The sequence below is a fragment of the Saccopteryx leptura genome, chromosome 5 (assembly GCF_036850995.1).
Source record: "Saccopteryx leptura isolate mSacLep1 chromosome 5, mSacLep1_pri_phased_curated, whole genome shotgun sequence".
Taxonomy (NCBI): Eukaryota; Metazoa; Chordata; class Mammalia; order Chiroptera; family Emballonuridae; genus Saccopteryx; species Saccopteryx leptura.
Window position 1 is genome coordinate 107,702,304 of NC_089507.1, and position 12,640 is coordinate 107,714,943.

Here is a 12,640-nt window from a genome sequence, read left to right on the forward strand (position 1 = left end):
TCGGGAGTACAGATTTGAATGCCATTCCTGCAGGCTGTCCTTGAAGCTGGAGAGAAACAACCCATCAAATGTAAACAATAAAAACAAGAGACCTCCTTGGAGAAGACTCATCTTTAAGTCAGTAATGAGACATGTTAGATCAATAAGGACCAGTGGAATAAGAGTTAGATATATCAGTGTCATGTTCAGATGGAAGAAACAAGTATTCTGTGAGAGCCACATTCCACAAACAATTTAATCCTCTTTTTAGGTGAAGAACTATTCCTCATCCTCGGTGAAATCCTAGAGGCATCTTAATCAACATAACTTCAGAGGTTAAATTTTTCTTCTTCCTTTGTCTCTGATTTCAGTGTATAGAAACCAAAATGCTGCAGAAAAAGTCTGGAATACTGAGAAGTGATGGTGCTGATGAAAATATGCTTCCTCAGTTGGCAGCAACAATCATTGCTCTGTCTCTTCAAGGTGTTTGTCTGGGGCAAAGAAACTTGCCTTCCCCAGACTATTTTACAGAATATATTTTCAGCTCCTTGAATAGTACAGATACTCTTCACCTATCAGGTAAGGATGTTTTTCATGAATTTAAATTCCAAGTTACACCAACTAAATACATTGTGCTAACAAAAAAAAAAAAAAAAGGACTGACACTTTTGATGACTAAATTTGTTCAGGTACGTTTTGTGCACCATTTTATTTAGTGTGTAGTAAGATAGCTCAGGTGGCCTTTTTAAGACAAACATACTATGATAATATTTATGTGATGCTGAAGCAAAAATATGGACTCAGCCTGCTTCAGCAGTGATGATGAAATCGTGGGTGTAGAGCCAAAGGGAAAGTTTTTAATGAACTGCTGTGGGAAGAATGAACTGAACACATACCTATTTAGTACACAGTGCTGAGCTATGGGTGGCAAACTATGTGTAGAATGATGAAATAGTAGGCCAAATGGTGCAAGAGCCTTAGTAGCAGTTTGCTTGTAACCATAAAAGTAAGTCATTTAATTTTACATAAAAGTAATGTGAAATATCTATTTGGCTACATTCATGACTGCCAGCTTTTAGGAGCTTCCAGATGAAATGAGATGCCAGGAATAGAATCAGAATATCCATTTTGCACATTTCTTTGTTCTTGACAAGAAATTGAAAGTGAGATGACTTATAATTATTATTATTTTTTACTCTGCATCAAAATGCCCAAGTTTGCACACCAAGGGATCCTGGTATGTTACATAATAGCTTGTGCTGCTGCCAACACACTTCTTCTTGGGAAGTCACAACGTAGATAGAGATATAAATTTACCAAGAGACCAACAATAATATCATGATCTGGATAAGTCTCCCAACTCTGAAAGGAGGGATTAAGAGCTGGTAGATGTACAATTCAGTGTTGATCTTTTTTGGACTTGTTTGTACAATAAATTGAATGACAAATGTGTTTTTTTAGGACTCATTTGTATTTTCTGTTAAAATGAAAGTTGAAATACAACTAAATCATGTTACCTAGCTGTCGTAACTAGGAAAGAAGCCAGGGAAAGTCATGTTATATTGAGAACTTTGATATGGGAACCAGGAGTCAAGAAAGTTCAGCAACAGAGTTTTCATTTCAGGGGAAGGCATGCAATGATTCCACTTTTCAAGTAATGTGAAAATATGCCACTGGAAGGCTTGATCACTCTAAATGGAAGAGACATCAGACCACGATACAGACTACCGTAAGAGGCAAACTGTGCTATAAAGTCAGGGCCACTTGTTTAGGTATTAATCATCATAAATCCTGGTGAAAAAAATCCAAATAGTTGCTCATAAGAGATGTTCTGGCCTGACCAGGCAGTGGCGCAGTGGATAAAGCATCGGACTGGGATGCGGAGGACCCAGGTTCAAGACACCGAGGTTGCCAGCTTGAGTGCGGGCTCATCTGGTTTGAGCAAAGCTCATTAGCTTGAACCCAAGGTCACTGTCTCAAGCAAGGGTTTACTCGGTGCTGTAGCCCCACGGTCAAGGCACATATGAAAAAGCAATCAATGAACAACTAAAGTGCCACAACGAAAAACTAATGATTGATGCTTCTCATCTCTACGTTCCTGTCTGTCTGTGCCTATCTATCCCTCTCTCTGACTCTCTCTCTGTCTCTGTAAAAAAAAAAAAAAAAAAAAAAAGAAGAAGAAGAAGATGTTCTGTATCACCTATTTGGGCTAAAATCAACCATTTTTTTCTAATCCTTTTAACTTTTTCACCCATCCTCCCAACCCCCATCATATCTGGCAACCAACCATCAAGATGTTTTCTGTATCTATGAGTCTATTTCTGTTCTGCTTGTTCTTCTATTTTGTTTTTTAAGATTCAATTGTTGATAGATACATATTTATTACCATTTTATTGTTCATATTTTTTATCTTTTTCATCTTCTTAAAAAAGACCCTTTAACATTTCATGTAATACTGGTTTGGTGGTGATGAACTTCTTTAGCTTTGTTTGGTCTGGGAAACTCTGTGTCCTTTGATTCTAAATTATAACTTTGCTGGGTAGAATAATCTTGGTTGTAGGTCCTTGGTTTTCATTGCTTTGAATATATCATGCCAATCCTTTCTGACCTGCATCAATAAATTTGTAAAAACTGACCAAGGGAAAGAACTGACCACCATACCACAGTAGCATTAAAGAACAAGGTCTAGTTTGTCTCTACAATCTGAACATTTTTTTTTCATTTTCTTTCCCTTTTCTGCATAAACAATTAAGAGAAAAATAATTTGGTTGACTTAACTACATTGAAGTTATAGTTAATCTACTAAGGATGTATAGTGCCTCAGAGAAATAAATTTTCTACGGATTTGGCCAGTGTCATCTTTTGTTTACATTTTTATAGGGAACACTTAGAAAAAGAATTGGTTGGCCTAATTGAAGGCATTGCTTTGGTAGAATTACTTATTTCATTTTCTCTAGGAGATAAATATGGTGGGAAGATCTTCGTAAGACGAGTTCAGCCCCAAAGCTTAGCCAAGATCTTGTGAAGGAACCAATATCCACATGAAGTATAAATGTTATTTATTAATGTTCAGAATAAATTTTTTTCTTAGAACCAAATTTAATTAATAAAGTATTTATTCTGTGGCCATGTGAAATTGTGACTATTCTGAAATTGACCTGTCTTTATTCTACGTGACACCAGACTTTGTATGAAATTTCTAGAACTAGACCAACTTCTTAACATTCTCTGGATCAAAAGTGCCTGTAGCAGAAAAGATAAAGTCCATCAATATCAAAGGAAACAAAACAATATAACAATTCATGATTGGAGTTACCCTAATCTCTCTGTATTCATGGACCAAGAGTCAGATGATAGTCCAATTTCCTGGGATCAGGTATTGTCATTATTCCTCTTATATCATCATTTGTTACTCTCAATGGAAGCCCAGCTATGAAAGTTCTCTATAAGAGTTATAGATGACTTAAATGATAATGTGTACTTTCTGAAATGTAAAAATATTCTATTTCCACAGAGTTGCCATAATTTTTTTCCTTCTGCAAGTGGACCTCTGCAAACATAGACACGAAGGCCAAGATATTTAGGAGAATAATGTATATTACTCTTTCTTTTCTCAGGTCTATACTGAATGCATGAATAACTAATTTTATATATATATTAAACCTTTACTATGTGCAAGTCACTATTGTTGGCATTAAGGCTATGTACGGTATTGAACCAAAATAAGCATAGCTCCTATGGAGCTTAGGAGGATAAGGTATTCCATACAATGATGACTGAATACTTTAAGCTTAGATTAGTTAATTTAGATTAAATTACAAAGAGATTACTTTGAGCTGTGAGCAACAGAGAAATATTTGTATAGCACTGAAATGATTTTTGAGAAAAGGTTATATATGATCATGTAAACATATCCACGTTTCTTAATGTATATTCAAAAATGCATTTACTAGTATACCTTGATGCATCTTGAAAATGGGTGCTATGCTCAAATAAGTTTGGGAAATACTGGAAAAACATACTTGGGAAGTCCTTTCGTAAATAAACCTCTTTATTCTTATCAAAGCTAATATTTCTCAAATTTTGACCATAGAATCCTTCCCTACCCTAATTATTTAAAATCATAAGAAATTAGTGTTCTGTGATAATGGCTTACATTTATTGAGTACTTACTATGTATTAGACACTGTGCTATGTCACCTGCATTACTTCATTTAATTATTACAACTATATGAGGTTAGGTTATAGTATTTCATCTTACAGATGATGGAACGGAGGCATGGAGCTAATAAGTAATTGCTTAAGTTCACAGAAACTGAGAATATATACATAGGTTGCTTGATAGCGTGTTCGGTGCCCTTAACAACTATGTTATTGTTTAGGAAATGTTGATTTAAATAAATAAAAACGATTTTTGTTATTTGTATCTTAGATGAGCAGTATTGTTATTGAGCACAACCTATATTTGAAGAGAGCATAATTTCTCACATAGTCTTAACACTGCTGATTGCTGTTTCCATGAGTTATAAATACATGATTGGGTAGAATCACATATTTTTACTACTATACACTTTTTAAAATGAATTTTTTACTGTTATTTCTTTACTTTTTTGTTAAAAGGTAGCTATACAAATTCATTCTTTCAGTGTTTATTGTATCCAACTGAAGATGACAAGAGTGGATGACTATATAAAATTCTTGTTGGCAAAGTTTCTTTAAAAGCTGTTTCAGGGCCAAGGTTATTTTTTAAAATTTAGAGATGACCTAATTAAGCCATGAAACTTCTAAAAACAGTAATAATCATTTCCTGGGCTGACTTCACAAAATAAGCAGAATAACTTCTTCTCTCTTCTACAATTCTTCTCTGTCCCAACATGTCACTTTCCTTCTGACTCTTGATGAGACCCTAAGATAGGAGACCAGCTCTGAGGACCCTTCCTGTATTATTTAGACCAGTGGTCCCCAAAGTGCTGTCCCTGGACCAGCAACATCAGCATCACCTGGCAACTGGTTAGAAATACCAGTTCCTAGGTTCCACTCCAGGATCTACTGAATCATAAACTCCAAGAGTGAAGTCCAGTACTCTGTCCTTTAATAAGCCTTCCAAAAAATTTTCAAAACTAAAGTTCAAGAAGCACTGCTTTAGAATATATTTGTAAACTTACCATAGAAGTCTGATATCAGCACAAGTATACATATATATTGAAGTTTTATGTAAAGGGATAAAGAAATTGTAAAAGTCATTGTCTGGGTAATCCAAATATTTATGCAATTTTTTAAAATAAAAAATGTGTTGTGTTTAAATATAATGCATTGTCTTTAAAGACATTTGTTTTAGTCATATCAGAGGAAATGTAAAACAATGACCTAAATAGCACAGAAACAGCAAATAAAGATCAAAGGCACAGAAGCTTATCATGGCAGTCTGTTCCTGTTATCTCTACATTCATTTACTTGCCAGTCATTCTCCAATAAGAATATTTATTGTGGCCGGACCAGGCGGTGGCACAGGGGATAGAGCGTCGGACTGGGATGCAGAAGACCCAGGTTCGAGACCCCGAGGTTGCCAGCTGGAGTGTAGGCTCATCTGGTTTGAGCAAGGCTCACCAGCTTGAGCCCAAGGTCACTGGGTCACTGGCTCAAGCAACGAGTCACTCGGTCTGCTGTAGCCCCCCTCCCACCCCATCAAGGCACATATGAGAAAACAATCAATGAACAACTAAGGTGTTGCAATGAAGAATTGATGCTTCTCATCTCTCTCCCTTCCTGTCTATCTGCCCTATCTGTCCCTCTGTCTGTCACACACACACAAAAGCATATTTATTGTGGAGTAGTCATCATCAAAAGTTTGTTGCTAGTTTCTCTTCTTGTTGTCAGTATTTTAAATGATAAAGTACAGTGGTTCCTTGAGATACGAACAGACCAACATACAAATTTTTTTTAAGATATGAGCTGAGACTAGATCCGTATTTTTGCTCGAGATCTGAGCGAAATTCTGAGATACGAGTCGTGATTCTGGAAGCTGCAGCTAGTTGGCGCGTTGGTGCACGGGTCCAGTATCGGCAGTTTGATATATGAGTTGACTGACTTACGAGCTCGGTTACGGAACAAATTAAATTCGTATTTCAAGGTACCATTGTAATTATATTCCATTAGTAATAAATGATAAAAAAGAGAATAGGTTTTGAGGATTTTTCCTTTGATAAGGAAAAAAAAATCACAAGTTTAGTTTCCTGTTGTTGCTTTTTGTAGTAGATAAGTTTCAAAGTCCTTGCCCTGTTCCTTGCTGAGAAGTCTCTTCCTCACCCACGGGAATGAGGCCAGCAGCCATGTTTAAACAGCATGATCCCACCTCCTATCTTGTGGGAAAAACTGATTGAACCAAATGGATGTCTGACCCAAGAGTCCATCTGTGGCTTTGCTAAAGCCATCAGAGATCTCTATGAGCAGAATCAACTCAACCTTGGGTTTGTGGACTAAAAGGTCACTCCAAAGTTGGGGATTATATGTCCATGTAATTTCTGAAAGAGAGAAGGCAAGATTGTGAAAGGTAATAGATATGTGCAAAGGGGAACAGAAAGGAGAAGATAGTTGGTCCCAAAGAAATAAGCCTTTAAGTCACTGATAAAATTTTTTTTAAAAAAAACCCTGATTGGTTGGCTCAATGAATAGAGTGTCAGGCTGGCATGTAGATGTTCTGGGTTCGATCCTTAGTCAGGGCACACATGAGAAGTGACCATCTTCTTCTCTTCTCTTCTCCTCTCTCTACCTCTTCTCTCTCTTTTCCCTTCTCACAGCCAGTGGTTTGATTGGTTTGAGCGTTGGCCCGGGGAATTAAGGGTGGCTTGGTTGGTCCGAATGCCAGCCCAGATGGGGGTTTGCCTGATCCATGTTGGGGTGCATGCAGGTGTCTGTCTCTCTATTTCCCCTCCTCTCACTTAAACAAACAGACAAAAAAAACAAAAAACCTTATTGATTGTAATTAAAGATTGCAAAGCCATTATACTGGGGTCTTATTTCAATAGATGACATCCATTTGTGTTAGTGGAACTATGTACCATTCTCATCCACAAATTAAAGTTTTTATATGTTATTTTTGATATACAAAATCAGACCTTAACACTTCTGAGATGGACAAAATGACTTGTGGCAATTTTTCAGAGACCTGTTGCATATTCTGTTTATTTATAATTCTCATCTATTATAAATATGCCCATAATATAAAAAGAAAACTGCAAAGATTTAGGTAGATATCAGTAGGCAAAACAATGATTTCAATTGTTTTTGTGGAGATGTCAATTGACAAATGCTGTGTTAACTAGATGGTATGTAAATGCTAAATGCCAGGCTGTATGTGTCCATTTTAGCCAGAATGGCAATTGATTGTGAGTTTGTGTGCTGAGGTTAGTAACAAAGTATGTTTTTCCCATACAGACTTGCTTCTCTGCTGGGCAACTGGTGAAGATATTTCTACAGAACAGCCTTTCACCTATTTCTAAGGAGGACTTTAAGCAAATGAGTCCAGGAATCATCCAACAATTACTAAGCTGCTCTTGCCAGCTGCCCAGGGACCAACAAGCAAACCTGCTGCCCACCACTCTGGAGAGTGAGTTCTGCTTCTTCCCTAAGAAATGGAATACACACAATATATGTAATAATAAGCGTGTACACTGGGTACTTAACTATGAAGCAGGTACTTCTCTAAGCATTTTACACTTATCAACTCATTTCATCCTTACAACAATGCTATGAGCTAGATATTATCCCCATTTTACAGATGAGGAAACTGAGGTGCATAGAGGTTAAGTGACTTGCCCAAGGACACACCTCAGGTAAGTAATAGAGTTGAGATTCAAACCTAACCAAGCTGGCTCCAGAGTCAATGTTTTTAATCACTGTGCTATGCTAGCTTTCAATGAATATATATATTTTGTATACAATTTATATAAATTAATTTTGTGCCCTTTGTAGGACTTGGTTACAGACCAACTTAAAAGTACGTAGTTGAGAAGCGGCATAGTAGAAGAGAAAGAACACATGTAATGTTGGAATCAGAAGTGCGGAGTTGAGTTGTGGGTTCTATCCCCAGCCGACTCTGTGATCTTCAGCAATCTCTTCATTTCCAGAGCCCATCTCTTTTTCTGCACAGTGGGAAAGCAGTGATATCCTCCAGGGCTTCCCATCCTTTCACACATCACAGCACATGTAAAACAGAAAGCATGAATGCACTCTGGGGTGAACCAGAGGCTGCTCTGGAATGGTGGCGACACGTGCAGGCAGGTACCAGCTTCCCAGACCTGGCAGGTGCCCTGGATGTGCTCTCACCTGTCTCCTGTTGGGTCAGTGCAGTAGGTGAGCTCTTCTGGAAGGCTTAAGAGGGTTCTGGTAAGGTTCCAATGGGATACTATGTACAAAAAGACATTGAAAATTTTTATAAAATGATTACCCAGGAACATCCACGGTGGATAGAAAAACTTGACAGATAACACAAGAAACCTTTAAAATATTATCATTGACCTGAGGGCCTTATACATATTTTTTCAGTGACCTTTCTTTTTCTTTGAGACAGTCTGCAGTTTCCATAATAGCTCAATTGTTTGGCTACTCGCTTCTAAGTCACAATGGATTCTGCAGCATCAAGAGACTCATTTGAAAATTTTAGGTGAACAAAAACATGCCAGGTCAAATATCTAAAAGTCCACATTTACCAGAGGAAGAAAGCTTTATTATAAGTGAACTGCTAAATAATTCAGCACCTAGTGATCAGTGATGACTCAAAAATGGATGAGGCAGACAGACCACAATCCCTTGGAGCTTCTAGGAGCATGTTTATATTCCCATGATGTGACACAGTGTCTAATACATACGGGCTACCTGGGAATGGGTTTATAAACTGAAGATCCGTGAAAAAAGTTTTGATCTTTCTAATGACCTTCTAGACCCTGTGATGGATAGTCTTCCTAAGAAAAATTCAAACAACTCACACTCACTGAATAACCTAGATAAACATTACTGTCCTCAATTTAAAATGTTGCATTATGTAACTAAAGGGAAAGGCTTGTATTGGCCTTTTGAAATTACAGAAATATAAGATGAAGAGGTGATGACAAGGGGGAGACATTATTAAGAAAACATTGTTCAGTGTAGTAAAACTCAATCTCTAAGCATCACCTTCGATTCAATTTCATGAATTCTATTTATACATTGAGAATCGATTTAGACATTATGACTATGTATAAATCAAGTTTCAGATCTATGAAAAGTAGCTGCTTAAAGTAGTGGCTAAGAATTTAATTATTTTGTTAAGTTCCACTGTAACGATGAGAAACATTTACCTAGTGTTTGTCTGCAAGTCACCTGGCTCCAATCAAGATGCCATGGCACCTGTGAAGGGAATTGGGGTAAGTTAAGTTAGTAAAATCTGATGGCCACAAAAGTCAGAGATTTTGTGGTTTGGGGGCTGTGCTTTGCATATGGGAACAGGTGAAATCTGACTCACAGAGGACCTAAAAACATCCATAAGCTCTAAAGTGAGGAAACATTCGTTCTCTTCCAATACCACACTGTCAGGCCCTCAGGACAAAGGGGAGAGGAAAAGAGGAATCCCAGAACTTGGAACTGTGCCTTTTGCCTTGGAAATGTCAGATGTTGATTTGTTCTTGTGAGTTTTTAACATTTTATGAACTTTTGTAACTACCTTAAAAATGTGGCAACTTTAAACTTTATTAGGCACCCAGGTGTTTGTATTAAACTTCAAATGTCTTTATGTATTACATGAGAAGAATGACATTTCCACATGAAATCTGTTTGTGGAAGAATAGAGTATGAAACATGATTAAATATCTCCAGGGTTTTTTATAATATAGGTTTTTATTTATTTTTATTTATTTTTTTACTAAATTAGAACAGAACAAAAGTTCTAAGTAGCTGTATGATCATTCTAAATCATTTTGTTATTTTTTAAACTGTAATTGTGGTAAAAAAAAAAAAAAAAAGACATGGAATTTATGATCTTAATTATTCTTAGGTGTAATATCTACAGTTCAGTAGTATTAAGTATTTTCACATTGTTGTGCAACAGATTTCTAGAACATTTCATCTTGCAAAATGGAAACTCTATATCTATTAAATAACAATCACTTTATAGTGGATTCCTAGCAGTAAAAGAATGGTGATAAGAGTGGGGAAATCAAAGTTTGAGAATTTTTGTTTTTGGCCTTGGCTGAGCCCAGTGTGTGGAAGTTCCAGGTTCGATTCCCGGTCAGGGCACACAGGAGAAATGACCATCTGCTTCTACACCCCTCCCCCCCCTCTCTCTCTCTTTCCTTCCTGCAGCCGTGGCTCGAGTGGTTCAAGCAAAGTTGGCTCCAGGTGCTGACGATGGCTCCATGGCCTTGTTCAGGCACTAAAATAGCTCAGTTGCTGAGCAGCAAAGCAGAGACCCCAGAGAGGCAGAGCCCTAGGGGGCTTGCTGGGTGGGTTCCATTGGGGTGCATGCCAGACTCTGTCTCTCTTGCTTTCCTGCCTCTCACTTAATTAAAAATTTTTTTTTGTTTTCTTTGAATATACAATCAACTCTATTTCATTTCATTTTTTTTAATCAACTCTATTTTAATATTAGACTGCTATATAGTTTAGAACTTAAAATTCAATAAACTTCATCTTAAAATCACACCCTATTACCATGTTATCAGCTAGAATCATTAATATGATCTAACATACAGAGTGAACGTTCCAGAAAACTGCAAGGATAATGAGAACCGACTACCTATTTTCTATTATAACTACCTCTAAGATGATGGTTTCTTAAAATCTACAATGGACTTTAAGTAGTATAATTACTACATTGTTTGATTTAATTTATTTATCTGTGTGTAGTCACTGAAAGAAGTGATAGTTTAATTTTGTAATTACCTTCCTTTATTGTTTACAAACCAGTTTGCCATGAATTGTTAGTAATTTCTAAATAAGTAGAAAACAGAGTATATGTTCTGGAAATCTGCAACCAAAGGAAAGTGTTGGCTTGAGTAACTCTTTACCTCCAAGTCATTCATATTTGACTCTGAAAGCCACTTTTTCCTGTTAATCTTTCTCTTTCTTTTCCCCCTTTGTTTCTGCTCTCCTCATACATATTTGGGGTTTATTTAGAATAATTTAAAATATTGTACTTTCTGAATATTTTTGAAAAGTCTACAACTTGTAGAAACAAATAAATTTCAAGGTTAAAAAATATTATTGTAATAATCTAAAATGTAGGCTGTCCAACTTTATTATCAGCCATTAATCATTCATTGATCAGTGTTTACCAACACATTCACTCATTTTAGTCATTGAGAATAATAAGTGTTTTTGACATTACAAATAATCTTGAGAACTTTTGAAAGAAATTAATCATTTTGTACACAAACATAGATCTACATGGGCCCAAACTGTATGTTCCCATTGTAACCACACTGGCTTGCCTACAAAAGGTTTAAGTGTGACTAGATGGAAATCGTTACCAGTGTTGGACTCCACCTGCTCTGCAAGGGATGGCTTCGGTGGTGAGATTCCCAAGGTGAAGAGAGCACTGGGAACTGGAGGAATATGAGACATGCTGCAGTGCTTTATTCCTCCCTCCTAGAAGTGCCAGAGGGGCAGATATAGTGTTTAGGGACAATGATGGCATGGTGCCAATGTGACATCAGTGCAAGGGGCAGGAAGGTGATATTAGGGCTTACACCTTACACAGCAGTTGCCGGGCCAGTCGGCTCTGAAAGGCGTGGGAGCCAGACAGCCTCTGAAATTCATGTTGTTGGCCAGAGCCCACAGCCTGGGTCTTACTATTATTTCCCCACAACCAGTATCTGTCCACAGAGGTTGTAGTTTAAAGTGAGAAAAATTAATTTCTTGGGGGGGGGGGGTAGGAGGTAAGCCAGGTCCTTGCTTGCCACCATGATTTTTTTTTTAATAAGCAGTCATTAGGGCAACTTAAAAGCAACAGAATTTTTAGGTGAAAGTCTTTTCATTCTTTTCTTAAAAATTAAAACCTTTTAGCCAGTATCACACTTAACAATAAACAATTTCATATCCCTTGTCAGCATTATAAGATAGATTCTTCTGTCATTTTCATGAGCTGAGGCACTGACAGAAGGTGAGGAGCACTGACTGTGTCTGCATCTCCTTTCAACTTAGAATATGGCTACAGCACCTTGGCGGTGATGCTGCTCACACTGGGCTCCATGCTCGGGACAACACTGATCCTTTTCCACGGCCGAGAGGAGAACTACAGGCTCGTTTTACAGCTGTTTGTGGGCCTGGCTGTTGGGACCCTCTCTGGGGATGCTTTGCTCCACCTTATCCCTCAGGTATGCTGCTTTTTCCCATTTCAGATGGAGTGTTTTCAATTTCTCTGGATATTTATTCTCAGGATGCGTTTATGTCACAGCAGCTTGGGTGAGTAGATACAGTGGCCGATGTTTTCCTTGGAAGTACTATCATTTCTCCAAAGCACTTGTAGGAGAAAAGGGATAACCAATTGTTATGTTCACCACATGTTATTCTTATTTTTGAGAGAAAAAAAGGGATCAGATATAGATTGCTACTAAGAAAAATTCAAGAAGTATTTGCTAATTACCTGTAAATAAAAATGAACAGGCTATAAGACATGACAGTGACTTTC

General features: G+C 37.2%; 1 protein-coding gene across 4 annotated transcripts in view; it reads left to right on the forward strand.

The window, feature by feature from the left end:
- SLC39A12 (solute carrier family 39 member 12) overlaps positions 1-12,640 on the forward strand; it is a 78,034-nt gene that overhangs the window by 19,182 nt on the left and 46,212 nt on the right. For all 4 annotated transcript variants that reach the window (XM_066384747.1, XM_066384748.1, XM_066384749.1 and 1 more), the window contains 4 exons: positions 351-558; positions 3,183-3,355; positions 7,414-7,585; positions 12,154-12,326. In XM_066384747.1, the coding sequence (XP_066240844.1) occupies positions 351-558; positions 3,183-3,355; positions 7,414-7,585; positions 12,154-12,326 (726 nt within the window). The remainder of the gene's footprint in view (positions 1-350; positions 559-3,182; positions 3,356-7,413; positions 7,586-12,153; positions 12,327-12,640) is intronic.